The sequence below is a fragment of the Rhinichthys klamathensis genome, unplaced genomic scaffold (genome assembly GCF_029890125.1).
Source record: "Rhinichthys klamathensis goyatoka isolate OS25496 unplaced genomic scaffold, OSU_Roscu_1.1 h1tg000297l_1, whole genome shotgun sequence".
Classification (NCBI taxonomy): Eukaryota; Metazoa; Chordata; class Actinopteri; order Cypriniformes; family Leuciscidae; genus Rhinichthys; species Rhinichthys klamathensis.
The window spans coordinates 53,489-70,994 of NW_026606816.1; the positions used below are offsets into that span (position 1 = coordinate 53,489).

Here is a 17,506-nt window from a genome sequence, read left to right on the forward strand (position 1 = left end):
CATTCATGTGTGAGCGAGACGAGTCCATCCATCCAAGCATCCATCCAAGCATCCATCCATCCATCCAACCATCCATCCATCCAACCATCCAACCATCCATCCAACCATCCATCCATCCAACCATCCATCCATCCATCCAACCATCCATCCATCCAACCATCCATCCAAGCATCCATCCATCCAACCATCCAACCATCCATCCATCCATCCAACCATCCATCCATCCAACCATCCATCCAAGCATCCATCCATCCAACCATCCAACCATCCATCCATCCAAGCATCCATCCAAGCATCCATCCATCCAACCATCCATCCATCCATCCAACCATCCAACCATCCATCCAACCATCCATCCATCCAACCATCCATCCATCCATCCAACCATCCATCCATCCAACCATCCATCCAACCATCCATCCATCCAACCATCCAACCATCCATCCATCCATCCATCCATCCATCCATCCATCCAACCATCCAACCATCCATCCATCCATCCATCCATCCAACCATCCATCCATCCAACCATCCATCCAACCATCCATCCATCCATCCAACCATCCATCCATCCATCCATCCATCCATCCAACCATCCAACCATCCATCCATCCAACCATCCATCCATCCATCCAACCATCCATCCATCCATCCATCCATCCGTCCATCCAACCAATCCATCCATCCATCCATCCATCCAACCATCCATCCAACCATCCATCCATCCATCCATCCAACCATCCATCCAACCAACCATCCATCCATCCATCCATCCATCCATCCATCCAACCATCCATCCATCCATCCATCCATCCAACCATCCATCCATCCATCCATCCATCCATCCATCCATCCATCCAACCATCCATCCATCCATCCATCCACTGATGATAACAGATTAAACTCATCTTGCATTGCATTACCATAAAAAGAGATATTTTAATGAAAGTATTTTCCAGTAAATAGATGGGTCCAGATCAATTTGATACAGAACATTTAATATTTGACAAACTAATACATTAACACTGATATAAAGTATGCAAATTATCAAAAGGTAAAACATTCAAAGCATACATAGAAAATAGTGACTTTTATTCAGTGCAAAAATCTACAGTAAACAAATCCTAGCTCCAGTTTCGGGCATGTGGTGTTAGTCCGGCCTCATCGCTGTCGTCTTCATGCCGGAGGAGCCGCTCTGTCCCTCCGCCTGTCACCTGCTAACTAGGAGTGAAAGAGTGATTGATCACAAGTCGTCGCCGGTGATGAAAAGAGTACTCTGCATCTCGTTCCCCAGGACAAACCCTTCATCCTCATCCTCCTGTGAACAACACAACCATCATTAAAAGAGGGTGCTTATCTCCAGTGTTAGGGTAACTCGTCACATCTGTGACTTGAGTTACGAAATCAAATTACTTTTTTCAAGTAAAGTTACGCGTTAAATTTACAGCAAAATATCTCAGCTAATTTTTCAAATAAGTAACGCAAGTTACTTTTTCACATGTATTGACTGACAGCTCTCCTGTCCTCATGTTGAGAGGGTCATGGGTAAGTGCAGAGGCGTTTTGTGTGTGTGTGTGTGTGTGTGTGTAAACATGATGGTTATTGTAGTTCTAGACTAAATGTGAGCGTGCATATACTCATCTCACTTGCACGAAAAAGATTCAGTGTTCCTCAAAATGAATCAAATCAGTGAAATGCAAAATCAGAATTGGTGAAGTAAGTGTTAAACTTTCCTCTCCTGCTATTACTCTGTGATCCACAGCTGAAGGTTTGTTTGTTTGCTACTGGACACGCGGGAATCTGAATTTCCTTCAGCCTTATTATTTCAATTTTGGTCTGGAAGGGCCTTTACGTTTGCCCAAAAATATAACTTTTTTTGTTAAAAAAAAACAAAAACAAGTCCAGCCCAGGGGACTCATTTATAACCGTTGCGTACGCACAAAACAGGCCCTGAAAGAGGCGTACGCCACTTCCGACGCATAAATTGTGATTTACAAAAACAAACTTGACGGAAAAATGTGCGCCCCTGCACGCAAACTCTGTCCCATGTGTAAACCAAGGAGCAGTTTGGCGACACCGATGGTGAGCTGGAGTTAAATGTCTTTTTGGTCACTTTTAGACAGAAAATCTAAAGAAAATTATACATAGGCTATACAGAAAGATAATACAAATATAATTTCACTCACCAAGCATATTACTTGAGGCAAATATTCATCCCTTCTTAAATGTCCGCGCCAGCGAGCGCGTTGGGCAGTTTAGTGAAACTAACGCCTATCTAACGACAGAGTCCTAATCATAAAAACAGTGCATGTTCACAATAACAGTTTAAATAAATAAAAGAATGATTTAAACTGTTTTACTTCTGATATAAACATTTAGATTAAATATGCCATTGTCATTGATGGAGTTAAACACTTAAACATGAAATCATTACTGAGAAGTTACAACATTTTTTATATTCAATAAATATAAATATTTGTTGTGGATGCAATGCTTTTGAACACTTTTGCTCTGGCATGCTGTGTTTTAATGTTTTAACTAAAGAGATAATTGCTTATAGCAGATTGTCTGAGAAAATAGTTTCGTGCAAATAATGCACAACAGTCTATCTGTTTCCATTAAAAATATAAATCAATAAAAAATACTATTTGGTCAGTGGAAAAGATTGTGAAAACTTTCTCTGAAATGTATTTTACAGTATTTGATTTATTTATTCAAAAACAAGGCAAGGATAGGCTACTAAATTATTTTTATTAATGTAGGCTAATGTGACGGCACATCCGTATTAGGCTATTTCATATTTTCCTAATGTCTATACCGTTAAACATGTTATCACATGGATGAATAATCATATGCAAATGATATGCAGATGAGGATATGCATAGTAAAACTAGGCGTTGCAATCTCCATATATGGTTATTTCGGGGAGGAGACGCGTGTGCGCACAATCTTCCGCTGACTGAGATTAATCAGGATTTATAAAGTGAATTCTGGCGTACGCACGGTTTTATAAATCTGAATATTTTTTTGCGTACGCCATTTTTGGCTTTCGGGCGCACGTACACTTTTAGTAAGGATCCTACGCACAGTTTTATAAATGAGGCCCTGGTGAGAAAAAGTAACGTAACGCATTGCTTTTCTTAAAAAGTAACTAAGTAACGCAATTTGTTACTTTTTAAGAGAGTAAAGGCCCTTGCACACTGTGTCCGAAACTCTCGTCCGTCATAAAAAAAATCAGATCGGGTTCGATTTTCTGCGTTTTTCGCATCCGTAATAAGCAGCTTGAATGGTGTTTGTACAATTCAGAGCCACCGAATCACAAATACAAAAAAATGCATACGAAAACTTCGGACTCAGTGTGCAAGGGCCTTAACGCAATATTGTAATGCATTACTCTTTAAAGTAACTTTCCCCAACACTGCTTATCCAGATAAAATAGTCTTAGCTGAATCATGGCTAAACGGCACTAAAGAGCGTTTACTCGCCTCATCCTTTTCCTTGTAGTTTTTCTCCGTGCCTCTGTACGATACCACATGGATGAGCGTGTAAACCCTGTAATGGAAGACAACAGGGCTTCAGTCTCAGGTCATCAAGCTCCACATGTATATAATGCTGGATTGGGTGGCGGTGCGTGACGAGTGTTGCACCTGTGGTAGAGCATCGCCAGGAACTGAACGATCAGCAGAATGGCGAAAGACAGCAGAAACATCAAACTCAACGGCTCCACCCTCATGGGGTCTGGGGCCAACGTGTTGTTCGGAAAGTACTTAGGAATCTCGATGCTCAGAACATCTCCGCCAATGGCCTGAAGGAAGAACGTCGCTACAACCCATAGGACGTTGATTATGAAGTACAAAAACACTGCCTGCTCACACACAAAAAGAGAATATTCACATTTAGCATATAACATTACGGGCCAGAAAAGATGAACTGTTAAGTTGCCAACCTTACCTTGTTTCGTAGAGACTTCAGCTCCCGTGTCACTTCGTCCAGATGAGCTTTGTCATCTTGAATGGGCTTGAGATAGCGCTCTAGCAGTTTATTCCAGAAATCGGTTTCATCCTGGTAACACAGGGAAACAGTTTTCTTTCCTTCATATGAAATTGTAGCACAAGCAAATTCATTACCAGTACTGATATGGCTCCATTTAAAAGTCCATCAGTTAATTTAGCCAAATGCATTGATAAACCACTGAAGCTTCACACTACATGATTCTTGTTAAGAAAAAAATAGGGGGGGAAACAAATAACTCCTGAGACAACACATTGTTCCCAAGTCTTATTAAAGATTTGTATAAAATGAACGAATCATTCATGATCGACCCATTTCTTCTGTTCGACGCGAGTAAAAGCACGAACACACTGGAGAGCCGCTTTATAGCAGAAACTGAAGCTGTGATTCGAACTGAAAGAGACTCTGACACTGTTTGTCATGTCTAATACTGTAAAGCTGCTGCTTTAACTCTATCTATTGTATAAAGTGCTGCATGAATAAATGTGACGCGACTGTAGATCTGAATCTCAGAGCTGGAGCAAACATCTCCACATCACTATGATCAGATGCTTTCTGAACCGCTGTTTCTTATTGTTATTGTGTGTTTATTCTGTTATTGAGAGGAAAGAGAAGCTCATATTTACATATTCATCTAAATGTGGGCGGAGTCATGATGTTCGCTAACAGAATTGTGGGTGGAGTCATGATGTTCATTACATAATTGTGGGCGGAGTCATGATGTTCGCTAACAGAATTGTGGGCGGAGTCATGATGTTCATTACATAATTGTGGGTGGAGTCATGATGTTCACTATATACTTGTGGGCGGAGTCATGATGTTCGCTAACAGAATTGTGGGCGGAGTCATGATGTTTACTACATAATTGTGGGTGGAGTCATGATGTTCACTACATAATTGTGGGCGGAGTCATAATGTTCAGTACATAATTGTGGGTGGAGTCATGATGTTCACTAACAGAATTGTGGGTGGAGTCATGATGTTTACTACATAATTGTGGGTGGAGTCATGATGTTCGCTTACAGAATTGTGGGCGGAGTCATGATGTTCAGTACATAATTGTGGGCGGAGTCATGATGTTCACTACATAATTGTGGGCGGAGCCATGATGTTCACTAACATAATTGTGGGCGAAGTCATAATGTTCAGTACATAATTGTGGGTGGAGTCATGATGTTTACTACATAATTGTGGGCGGAGTCAGGATGTTTGCTAACAGTATAATCGCTGGAAAGGTTTTTCAAACTTATTTTAAGCGAAGAGCAAAAGATAACTTTGCTGTGAGTATATCGGGGCCTTAAATCCTAACCATTCACTAAACCTCACCTCAGATAGTTTCTCAACCTGTGGCGCCACAAGCGTTCTCTCGATCCCCCTCTTGACGCGACGCTCCAGTCTCTGCGCCCCGTTCTCGATGCGGTTGGACTTCACGATGCGCCTGGCGGCTTCATTCAGAGCGTACTGCAGTTCCTCCAGCTGAGTCTCGGTCAACACATCCTCCGGACCCACTTTATCCCTCAGCTCATCATTCAGGGTGTCGGTGAGAATCGACACCAGTTCCTCGCACAGATCCTCCTGGTTCTTGTTCCTCAGCGTGTATCTGATCTGCTCCTGAAGGTTTCTCTTCAGATTTGCATAGGTCAGTTTCTTCAGGAACTCTCTCTTCACGGGCTCCACCCAATCTGTCCATCAGAATAATAATTTTTAATAATTATTCAACGCACAGACCAACTTTACACTCGTGAAACCCTGTGTTCAAGAAAAGGAAGATATCTTACCACTCTCAGGCACAAATTCCTTCGGCTCCAAATTATTGTAATCAAAATCATCATCATCATCATCGTCGTCGTCGTCATCGTCTGTGTAGTCTGTGTCATCGTTAAATTGGTCCAGTTTCTTCTCAATGCTTTTGGAACTCCCACTGTAAAAATAATTTTGAGAGACCATTTGTAAACCATTAAGAACTTTTCTTCTGCATTGCAATTGTAATCCAAACACATTTTCATATTCTTTACCTTCTCTCAGACTCCGAGTCTTTTTCCTTGTTGTCCTTGTTGAGATTCTCTTTGGATTTGTCCTTCTTATGGCTCATCTCCTGGTCGTAGTCCAGAATGTGTTTGTTGGCCTCTAAATGGCTCGGTTCTTCATTGGCGCTCTGAGCCGGCGGCTCGATGGGCTCGGGTTTGGCAGCTTGTGTTGGATTGACGGCTTGCTGCATTTGTTGAAGCAGTAGATTTTCGGTCTCTTGAGTGACTTGGATTTTCACATCCCAACAGCACATTTTGCAGTCGCGATTGCACACGACACCCACTTGCTTTTTATCCTCCTTGCCCTTGCTGGTTTCTCGAGTTCCCCAAGATACAATGTGCATGTTGACTAGGGAGTATATGGTGAGTAGGAGATAGCCACTGGGAATGCAGATGAAGTACATCAGACCGTAGATGATCAGAGTGCTCTCTTGAGGGTGCAGGATGGCTGTCACCAAGTACATGATCGCACCGGACACCAGGAAGAGTCCAGTAGGAGTTATAAATGTTTGTTGTATAACCATGTCACCTAAAGTAAGAAATCCAATGACATGGAATGTCACAAAGCACATTTTTAACACAATTCAAATGCAAAGAAAAAACGATAACAATAATTACCAATAATGGAAAAGAAGGACGCAGTCATCAGGAAGGCATATATCACACTTAGAATGGCAGCAATTGTGATTTGGAAGTTGGGTTTGGCCAAAAAACATATGATCATGTAAATTGTTGGAGGTATAACCGCAATTATTATGGAAAGAGTGCCTGAAAGTTTAAACACAAATTGGAATGCTCCTAAAATGGAAAAAGAGAAAATTAGCAGACTTTGTACTCACTTTTCATACTTTTATATATTCACAGAAACATATTTTCAATATGCGTATCATTAAATAATCATCCACTCCTGCTCCTGGACAATTCAGCTCCAACCCCAATTAAACACACCTGAACCTGCTAATCAAGGTCTCACAAGGCAGACTAGAAACGTCTTGGCTGGTGTTTTGAGGCAAGTTGAAGAAAAACTCTTCTGCAGGACCGAGTTTGGACACCCCATCATAGAATCTTGATGATTCTTTATATATTTTTAAAGTTACTTTGCTGGGGCTAAAAAACAGGTCATACCAGCCTAGGAAGGTCAGATGGTTAACCAGCTCAACCAAGTCTCTACCAGATTAGGTAATACACCAAATATACAGGTTGACCAAATGGTCTACAACATGGTTCCTGAAATCCAGGCCTGGAGGGCCACCATCCGAAAGAATTTAGCTCAAACCATGATCAAACACTGATGCAATTTTCTATTAACTCTGAAGACCTTGACTAACTTGTTCAGGTGTGACTGATCAGGGCTGGATCCCTGAAATCCCTTTCCTTATTTTTCACCAAGTCTTTGAAAATGTACCTGCAATCATGAGGGTAACAGATGCAGGTCCCAGAATGGAGGAAGCCACGGTGAAAATCTGATACAAGATGTAGAGCATGGATATGGAGGTGTTCCTCTTGACCGTTTCTGCCCCGCTGTGGAGCAGATCGAGAGTGTTGGCCAGTGTCGAAGGACCCCATCGACGTCTCTGGTTGTAAAACTCTTTGAACTCTTGGGGAGAGTTGGTGTAAGCGTCCGAGGCGGCGTTATACTCCACACGCCAGCCCTGCTGCAGGAGAAGAGTGCACAGCCAACGGTCCTCACCTAAACGTGAGCGGTTCAGTAAGATGATGAGGACTTAAAGGAAGCTGACTGTACACATTCACACAGAACGATCTGAACAGAAGAACCATATGCAATAAGCCTGGCTAATTGTCTACTATACTGGGCTTTGTTTCCTAAAAGTATCGCATGCCTAAGTTGATCGAAGAACAATTGCCACCAATGGTCTTTATAATCAACTTAGGCTTACAATGCTTTTGGGAAAAGGGGGGGGGGGTAGTAGGGATAGGGATTTACCTTGATCGTACTGCACATACTCAGAGGCTCGGGTGGCTTTGGTGGTGTATCGTTTCAGGACGTTGTCGTCCATCAGCGCAGATCCTCTGAACAGACTGAAACAGCCTGGACTGCACAGAACTGACCCAAACACGTGCTCTGCTGTCTTCTGAAGCCAGTGACCCACTGCATACTCGAACTTCTGATACCACACCATTGGGCCTGAAACATCACATTCACAGGGCCAAAGAACACGAATCGCTGTTTTGAACAATGGACTGTAGTGTGCATAACTGCATTTGAGCAGTTTTTTTTCCAGGCAAGTCTTTCTGATAGCTGAGCAATGTTATCGCATTGTAAATGGTGGTTGTCATGTTTTGTTAAGATTAGCTATCTTTTCGATGGATCTTTCCAGCATGCATGGTGTGGTGCGACGTTTCTATAAAACTGCAATAATTACCGGGAAGGGTTTATGTCAATGGACTTTGTATATTGATCAGTATTTGAATTGCAGGTCAATAAAAGGGCACGTCATTATCTGCTATATAATCCAGTGCTGCTGCTTCTTTCATCCTTTATGCCATATACAGTCTTTTGTCAGTTCTATGTAATACTGTTATGTAATTCAAAGATGTGTTTTTAACATACTACTTTCCAAATTAGCAAAGCTTTTTTCAAAATAGGACAAAAACTGTTCAGTTCTCTCATTTTCTGTCTGAACACTTGGGGTGTAACGGTACGGACGTCACGGTTCGGTGCAAACAGTCAGACGACGAATACAGTCAGAATTTCAGATTTAGAAGCCACTTTTTTTCCTTCTCGCTCATCTTTCCGTGATTTCTTGAAAAAGCGTCAAATTGAATGTGCATCCGGCATAGTCACCGCATGTTAATGAACTCTCACGGGCAAAGAAAATTACAGCGTAGGCAATGAGGAATCAAATCATTAGCCCTACAAAAAAATAAGCTATGCAAGAGTGCATTCTGTTTACTGCCCAGTGCTTAATACACTAAAGGAGGCTGTACTGGACCAACTAGAGGACTGAATGCCGCTAGGTGGATTAATTTGCACTACTGTCTGTTCAAAATAAATGAAAAGGAACCTAGCATTGGGGATTTGTTGCTTTTCCTGTTGTACCGAACTCGTATCGAACCGTGACCCCAAACCCGAGGTACGTACCGAACCGTGACTTCTGTGTACCGTTATTGCTGAACACTGATGACTTTTACCCATTCCAGTGGGGTGGATCCGTCCACACGCTGCACCCACGGTGTCATACATTCTCAGACGGTCGACAAGCAGTATCAGAGCGCCGGGCTGGAAGTCTGTGTCTCCATCCAAAGCCATGATATACGTGTTGTCATCAGATATATGCTTCCTCTTGCTGTCATTATCATGAGAAGGTAGTAAATAAGTCTCACTATCTAATGATATGAGACTGGCACGGCATGGGTTGTTTTGTCTCTGTAAGAACACAGTGTCAGAAAACAGAAAGTTATATTCAGCCGTATGTGGTTACCATGATGTCTAGGGGTTGCAAAGCTTTTCTGGGTCTCGACATGGCTGCTCAAGTCAAAAGAGTTCGTCCTTGTGTCTCTGGTCTCTAGATATGGCTTGGCTCCTTCAATGCAAGTGTGTGAGACCTTTTAACGTAAATCTAATCAGCTGTATGGTTTATGCATGCGGCACAGAAAGTTTAGGGTTAGGGGGTTGTTTGAATCCCTAAACCAACATATGAGCAATAGAGTAATAGTGAAGCTTGACTTATCAAACATCACCGGTGACTGAATGATCAATGAAAACTTACTGTTATTTTCTGAGGGTTTTTGACATTGTATCCTTTCCAACCAAGCAGGTAATACAGGTACATGATCTGAAAATGCACATGCGTTCAGTCAGGTTCAGGTAAGCATTAAAAGACTGAATTATTCTTCATATTAAGGAATAAGGCTTTGACGTTCACCTGTGACCATCTCTTTTTATTTCGAATCAGAGCTTTGTCCTTCAGGTGGACATAAAGCATGTTTCCCTCCGGCATGACAAACACAAGACGACCACCGTAAGGCGTTTCAATGATAGAAACCTCATCGGGCTCCTTATTTGTAAATACCCTTAAAGGCAAAAACAGTGAAATTCGGTTTACATTTGGTTGTGAAATATCAATAACATGAATCTGCCCAAATGAGTCACATACCATAAGCTGATAACGGATAGGAAACTTTGCCCTACCTGTACACCTCCATGACAACACTTATAAGATCGGAAACATATGAGTTGACAAGCTTTTTCTCAGTGCCAGTTTCTTTGTCTTTTTCTATCATGAAGGCATCGTCGACATAAATATGGCACTCAAAGTCAAAGACATCCTTGTGTTCCTCCTTTGGATCCCCTCTGTATCTGTCCAATCTGAAACCAACAAACAAGGGATATGAATAAAGAACAGCAGCCGACTGCTTGAAAGTTAAGAAAATCCTTAGTGATAATATATATACCAAGGACCAACTAGGTTTCTCTTTGCTTAAGGGGGTTTGAGCTGCAATACATTTACATTGCTCATCCATCACAGTATAAATACCTGAACATTGAAGTCAAGATTTTCAGCATCTCGTCATATGTTTCATGCCACATTGTTGCACAAAGGTAAATGACACAGTTTTCCACTTCAATGTCACTACTGCATGACAGAAAGGAAACAGATTGACTCGATTAATGCACTTGTACTGTATTACGTGTATCGTATACATCATGATTTTGTCTGAATGTATGTACCTCTCCTTGTTTGCTGTACGAATGACTTTCATTTTTGTGTTCAGCAGCATAGAGAGGTCAATGAAGGCGGATTCATACAGGCGGCGTACGAAAAGCTGAGAGGTGCGTTCAATTCTCTGCACTTTTATTTTCCACACGTAATACGTGCATGCGATGAGCCCGAGCCACATGCAGACCCCCTCCAGCGCCAGCATGGAGAAAGGCCACATGGCGTACGGATTGTTGAGTGACGTTCTGCAGATACTGTAGGAAATCTCCAGAATTACAACCGGGGTGGTATTGATGCCCTTGATATTTTCAAGTTCATAGCAAAAGGGCCAGAACGGAGAGGAAATGACTTGTGTAGAATTGTTACTGCCAGTAATTATGTCCATGGGAGATGCAATTGCAGGTGGAGGGACTAGATGTTCAGCTTGCGTCAAGAAAAGCGTAATGCCCAGAATTAGTGTTACTGGACCGATTAATGACACAGGCAGGGCGAAACCATATCTCACGGCGTGGATCTTGCAAGCCACAACTCCAAACCAGTGGCACGCAGCCGAGCAGAACGCCTGCAGGAAAAACAGCCCGAGGCCTATCTCTATCGTGCCTTTACTGGCTTTGGTGTACGCATCCCAGTCGATGGGAGTGTCAGCAATCAAGCAGAAATACAGAAAGTACACCCCCAGAGTCACGACTATTCGAAGGAGGCTGGTGTACAGATACACGGAGTCTCTGAAAGAGTCCAAATCCTTGAGCATCTCCTGAATGTTAGTGCTGGCCTGAAACGGGTTCTCCCACCAGTTCAGAGAAACCAACACCGAGGCAAAAATCGCAATGCCGACATATACGTAACAATACTCTATTTGTCCAATGGTGTATGTGGATTCTCTCACGTAGTAGTCGATCCCCAGTAGAGTGTAACCGCTGAGCACTAGGATGAGGGAGCATATGGGGTAGATGATCATCCAGTTTCTTGTCTGCAAGCGGAAGGCGATCTGGAGCATGGATGAAAAGATGCAGATCCCTCCAGGAATGCAGAGGTTTGTGAGGATATCAAGCTTAGGCATCACAATGAGCACCAGCACTGCCGTCCCGACCGCCACCAGACTCTCAATCCCACACATCTGCAGAAGCATTACAGCACATTTCAACTTCCAGTGCACTCAAAGTATACATATCATCAGTTCATGCATGTTTGAGCTACAGCGACTACTCGTCTGCCATCAAGTCGTCATTGTTCTCTACTAGCACGAGCATGTCCTTCGCTAAACGATTGTCTGGCATGTCTAACCTGGAGGAAAATCCAAATAAAATCAGCTTTTGATGGTCGCCGGTTTTGCATAGCTGCTCAAAGCTGGTCTTTTATGGTTTGTAGTTGGTCCAATCTGTGGTTGATTAGCTGGATCTACGGAGGTCTTGGTGCATGTTCAACTGGGTTAGGGAATGAAGACCACCTTGGCAACTGGATAGATTAAGATGGTCGACTAGTAGATTAGCTCTCATTTTAGCTTTAATATTTTTAGTGGAGGTGCTTTAAAGCAGGCGTCACCAGTCCTTCTCCTGGAGAGCTACAACCCTGATTAAACACAAGCGAATCAAGGCCTTCAGGGTTACAACAAGCTGAGGAAAGTAGATGTGCCTTTGATTTTACTCACACCCAGTTTCGCACCCAAGCTGCTTCACGTTTGATTTGGATTCGACGGAAAGCTGGGATATCTGAGAGAGTACGTTTTTCCATCTACTTATGTCAACTAGTTTAATGCATGTAAACCAATTGGTGGGTCTTGTTCATGATCGCATAGACAGCACAAAAGGCTAGACATTTTTACCTCAAGAAGCCCCTTAAGAAAGGCGTCTGATGAACATGAACCAGCATAATTATACAGCGCTTTCTTAAGGTGGGCTAGCGGTTAGTGAACCATTGGACTTATTCATTACTTTTCTTACAAAATTTGCCATAAAAGTATTTGAAGTTCATGTTAATTTGCATCACGTCAACTCACAATTCCCAGAATCTTTGGTTTCGGGGCCACATAGCTCTTGAAGACACACTTCCACAGAGACTTCAGGAACATCAGGAAGTTTGGCATCACCAGGACACACATCAACAGCAGCGTGTACATCTGCTGCTCCACATCGCTTCTCAAAGACTTCGGACTGGACAGAGTGGTCAGAACCAGCAGAGAGCCCTGCAACACAGACGAACAGCCTTGACATCAATGCACTGGACCACAACACACAGAGTCATGTCTGTGAACCCGACGCATGTCAATATGAATCATTCCTAGCATGTTGTGTGGTCGTTAAAATGTCAGCAACTGCAAAAAGAAACAAATTATTCTTTGTTTTTGGTCACACTTTAACTACTATGTGCTAACATGAACATGAAGAATTTTCGGGCTATTCATGTTTTTACTGTTATACGGTAGGGGGTTAAATATAGACTTAAATATCAACAAGACTATGTATTTACTGTGTAAAATTCCCACATTTACTGCCACTGAGTTTGAGGTATGGTTTAGGATCCAGGGTCAGGATTAGGATTAGGGGTGAGAGTTAGGTTTTAGGGTAAGGTCAGGTGTAAAGTTAACACTGTAACTACAAATTGGTAAATAAATGCAAGTACTGTTAATGTAGTAAATAGTATCGATTAGGTAAGCAGTTAAGCACACCTAATGTAAAGTGTGACCATTTTTTTCTCTGAAAAATAACCTTTAGAAAAATGCTTTTAAACTGCACACGTTGTTTGAGATCTGCTTTCCCTTCATGCACTGTTAAGATTTCCTTTCACATTAGGTTATATTGTGTGTTTTTAACACTGGTTTACATGGTGTTTGCCCAATCTGTCTTCAGCAAGTCTTTCCTGGTCATTGAACTTTTAAGACTGTTTCACAACAACATTACAGAACTAAATAAATATGATCACAATAACTCAACAATAAAATATCTCAATAACTCAGCGATTCTGTGCATGCAAACCATAACCGTAAGCATGACGGGTCCAGAACCCTAACCCTAACGTGCGAGACGTCACCATGGAGACGGCGCTCAGTAAACAGGGATGGGTGCTGCTGTTATCCTCTATAAATGTTTATGGTCATGTAACAGTTATGATTCACCTTGCTCACGACGCCGCTGACCAGCACCAGCAGGGCCACGACCACAGCCACCAGGTTCTGCAGAATCCGGAAGCATGTTCTCTTCTGCTCTTTCTCGGCTCCGATCGGGTTCAGCTGGAACGGGTCCCAGGTGTCTCTGTGCAGACGTAAGACAGAAGACCACCGTCAGACAGAGGAACTCGTGAGAGGTGCAACAGTGCTAAATGCAAACAATGCATTTCTTCAGGTCGGTCACCCTGAAATGTGCTTTATGGGAGTAAAGTGTTTTTGTTCCAAAAATCTGAAGATTGTGCAAAAATTGTACCTTTTACCCTTATCACTGGGGCAAAATCTTTAAAAAGGACATCTTTGAACCTTATTTAACCCTAAAAGGTTCATAGTACCCTAAGATACGTATTGCTACTCAGTTTATGAAACGACCTCTCATTACTCACTTTTTGCCACATTTGCCAATGGCCGGTAACTTAAGAAAATTTACAGAAACATTTTTTTACCAGCCATGAAAAATAGATGAATCCATTATTAAAGTTACAAAAGTTATTCAGTCAAGAGCAGTGCCGTCACTTTAAGAGCGAATGCACGGATCCGATATACTGATACACATGACATGCGTTTTATTTATCAACTGTTTACATTCACTTAAGACATAACCAACTATTTTTACAGGGATACTTGAGAAGACGGGCATTCTGACGTCATTTTCTTTGAATATGTCGGTTCAAGCGCAAGAAGACGTGAAAGAGAGCTCTAATTAATATATATATATATGGGGTGCGGGGAAAAATCGATTCATATATGAATCACGATTCTATCTTCTACCGATTTTTATAAATTCACAAATTTCAAAAATCGATTTTGTAAAGTGCTACACTTCTTTAACTTCGCAGTACTACTTACAGTTACTTACAGTTATTGACGTCAATCACAATAAGCTGCGAACGAGGACTCAATGCGGTGTCGTGCTGACGGACACACAGATGAGCCTCTCAGTTCTTTCACAGCCACACACACGATTGTGTCAGAATGAAAATCGTGTGGAGTATTCAATGTAAACAGAGTCTGTTATATCCTACCCGAACAATGTTTAATAATATTGGGTTTGACTAAAATGGGAAGAAAAACTAAATAAATTTCAAGGTTCACATTTAATTCAGTAGGATTTTTATTTCCTTCTAGACCAATTAAACTGCAGTCAAATAAGAAAAGTAACACAAAACATTAAACTACAATTAAATCTATGCACACATTGAATTGAAATTTGATTCAAAATCAAGAATCGATTTAAATCGAATCGTAATGTACCAAAAAGATTCACACCCCTAATATTTTTATATATATATATATATATGTTTTTTTTTTTCTAAAATGCAACTTTTACATTCAATATATATATAGGAAGCAGTTTTGATAATTTTAGAGGTAATGGCCTACTGTAAGGTTTATATACATCAATAATATCCTAAATATACAGTAACAGTAACCCCCCCCCCCCCCCCCCCCAAAAAAAAACGCATTTATACCAAACCACAAAAAGATAGAGTAATGTTACTAATGCCATATTACACCAATATTATTACTTAGTAGTATAGGCTATATGCGCACTTGTTTTCTTTTTCGCAAAGCCAATACGTTTTCAAATATATATATAAACTTTAATCCAGCAATAAGCATCTTTCTCAAGACTGTTGCTAAAGTCTTTTGTGTTTATGTATGTATAATTGAAGTATTTTAAATATTAAACGAAATCAGTCAATAAAAATAATATACTTCAGCTGTTGTGTGAATGTGTTACATCGCGTTTCTATTTTAAATAAAAGCACATCTTCACGTTTAAGAACAATTCAACTTATTTCACCTCAATAATGAGATGAAAGCATTGAGCTGTGCTTTTAAACTCAGGATTGATTGTATTGGTTGTTGATGGCGAGTGTTTTACCTGTGTCGCCCTTCTCTCTTATGTCTCCTCTGCTTCAGTTCCTCCATCTTTGAGCTCTGTGTCTCTCACTCCATTCACCAGCGCACAGGAATGAGACTCACTGATGGACAGAAGACTTAAATCTCACTGTGAGTAATGCCTGCAATCTCAACCAGCTCAGGGTCATAAAAGAGTCCAAAGATCTGCGAGCTTCATCCTTATTACAGCCCTGATCGGAAAACATATTTATGACCTGGACCAAAGTTCAGTCATACGCTTAACATCATCATAATATTACATGAGACTCTCAAGGAACTATTTAATCAGCCATTTCTCAGTCTTTTGAAACTCTCATTACAAAACTGCATTTATCAGGAACAGGATTTACACACACACACACACACACACCAATTTAATATGGAAAATACCATATGACTACTGAGTAATAGACTGAATCCTCATTGAAGACTGTCTTGAAGTTATCTCATACACACTGGGCCGAATCCAAGGGTGGAGAAGATGAGCTGAGTTTTATAACTAATACGATCTGACGCACAACACTTTATCACACAGCGAACAGATAAAGATGTCCTCTGATAAACACACAGCTGTATATTTACATCAGTTATATAATCATCATGATATCTCAGCTGTGTGTCTCCTGTGTGATACTAACATTATTAGTCCTAATGGAGAGTTGGGATCAGGAACGCTGGGGTAAATCACGGATGAGGGTCAGATGACTGTGTGTGTGTGTGTGTGTGTGTGTGTGTGTGTGACTCTCCTCCACCCTGAAACTGAAGCATGAATAAACCCAGAACTTCCTGGATGTTGGTGTTCACTCACAGATCAGCTGATTCTCCTTCTTAAGCTGCGTTCACACTACAAGCGACAAAGCGACACGATACCATTCATTTCAATGGGGAGCGGGCGGTTTCCGGCGACAGGAGGGGGCGTGTCCAGCGACGCGACAAAGTTGAGATCTGTTCAACTTTATGCAAATGAAGAGCGACTTTCGGGAGCGACAACCAATAGGAGTGAAGTCAGTGGAGTCACGTGATCTGTCACTCTTCAGTGCCGAGTCCGACCGAGGCAAGTGAACGAGAAGCTCATTTTAGCAGTCAGAAACAGTCCTATAGTTAATGATATATCTCCGTGTACATACAGTGGTACTCGTCATGCTGACTCCGAGACTGAAGGGTTTTGTGACTTATAAAGACCTCAGAGAAGTGTTTCAACTTGTGTAAAAGTTAAACATGATGATGATGAGATGCATCAATGTAACTACACAACATCTCCACAAACAATTCAGAAACGTCCAGGTGCGTCTCTTCCTGAGTCTCTCCGTAAGGCTGCACTCGCTACTGTGTGCAATCTTGCCTGTCTGGGGTTGAGTCGTTTGGCATCTCGGGGATATTGGAGATTCTTGTGATTGGTGAGTACTGTAAACGTCTCCTTGGCACCCTCCAACCAGCGTCTCCACTCCTCCAATGCGAGCTTGATGGCATGTAGTTCTCTGTTACCGATATCATTATTAATCTCCACAGGGATAATTTCTTAGAAAAGAAGGCGCATGGATGGAGATGTGCTGGTTTCCCTGCTGCTGAGACAACACCGCTCTGCCCCGGCGGTGGATGCGTCGACCTCGGCGACGAACGGCTTGTTGGGGTCTGGGTGGATCAGGAGCGGTGCACTGGTGAAGGATTCTTTGAGGCTTTGGAAAGCCTGAGTGGCGGCTGAAATCCAGGACAGAGACTTG

At 41.8% G+C, this 17,506-nt stretch overlaps 1 protein-coding gene across 1 annotated transcript; it reads right to left on the bottom strand.

Annotated features, from left to right (window-relative positions):
* Nucleotides 1-1,243: 1,243 nt before the first annotated feature.
* Nucleotides 1,244-15,945, bottom strand: chs1 (chitin synthase 1). The gene is made up of 19 exons (XM_056270120.1): nucleotides 15,769-15,945; nucleotides 13,833-13,968; nucleotides 12,717-12,902; nucleotides 10,732-11,837; nucleotides 10,538-10,636; nucleotides 10,192-10,368; nucleotides 9,926-10,073; nucleotides 9,770-9,835; nucleotides 9,192-9,426; nucleotides 7,984-8,184; nucleotides 7,444-7,728; nucleotides 6,657-6,836; nucleotides 6,027-6,567; nucleotides 5,790-5,932; nucleotides 5,338-5,693; nucleotides 3,952-4,062; nucleotides 3,648-3,865; nucleotides 3,486-3,552; nucleotides 1,244-1,318 (listed from the first exon to the last, which is right to left on the bottom strand). Exons 1-19 carry the CDS (start codon nucleotides 15,813-15,815, stop codon nucleotides 1,244-1,246), a joined length of 4,377 nt encoding a protein of 1,458 aa, XP_056126095.1. The 5' UTR covers nucleotides 15,816-15,945.
* Between the last annotated feature and the right edge of the window lie 1,561 nt (nucleotides 15,946-17,506).

Excerpts from the sequence above, each read along its gene's own strand:
- chs1 (XM_056270120.1), bottom strand. The coding sequence starts at position 15,815 with ATGGAGGAACTGAAGCAGAGGAGACATAAGAGAGAAGGGCGACACAG. Across the intron at positions 10,637-10,731 it reads CGTACAGCAAACAAGGAGAG|TAGTGACATTGAAGTGGAAA; the intron begins GTACATACATTC and ends TCTGTCATGCAG. Across the intron at positions 6,568-6,656 it reads GTCCTTCTTTTCCATTATTG|GTGACATGGTTATACAACAA; the intron begins GTAATTATTGTT and ends TTCTTACTTTAG.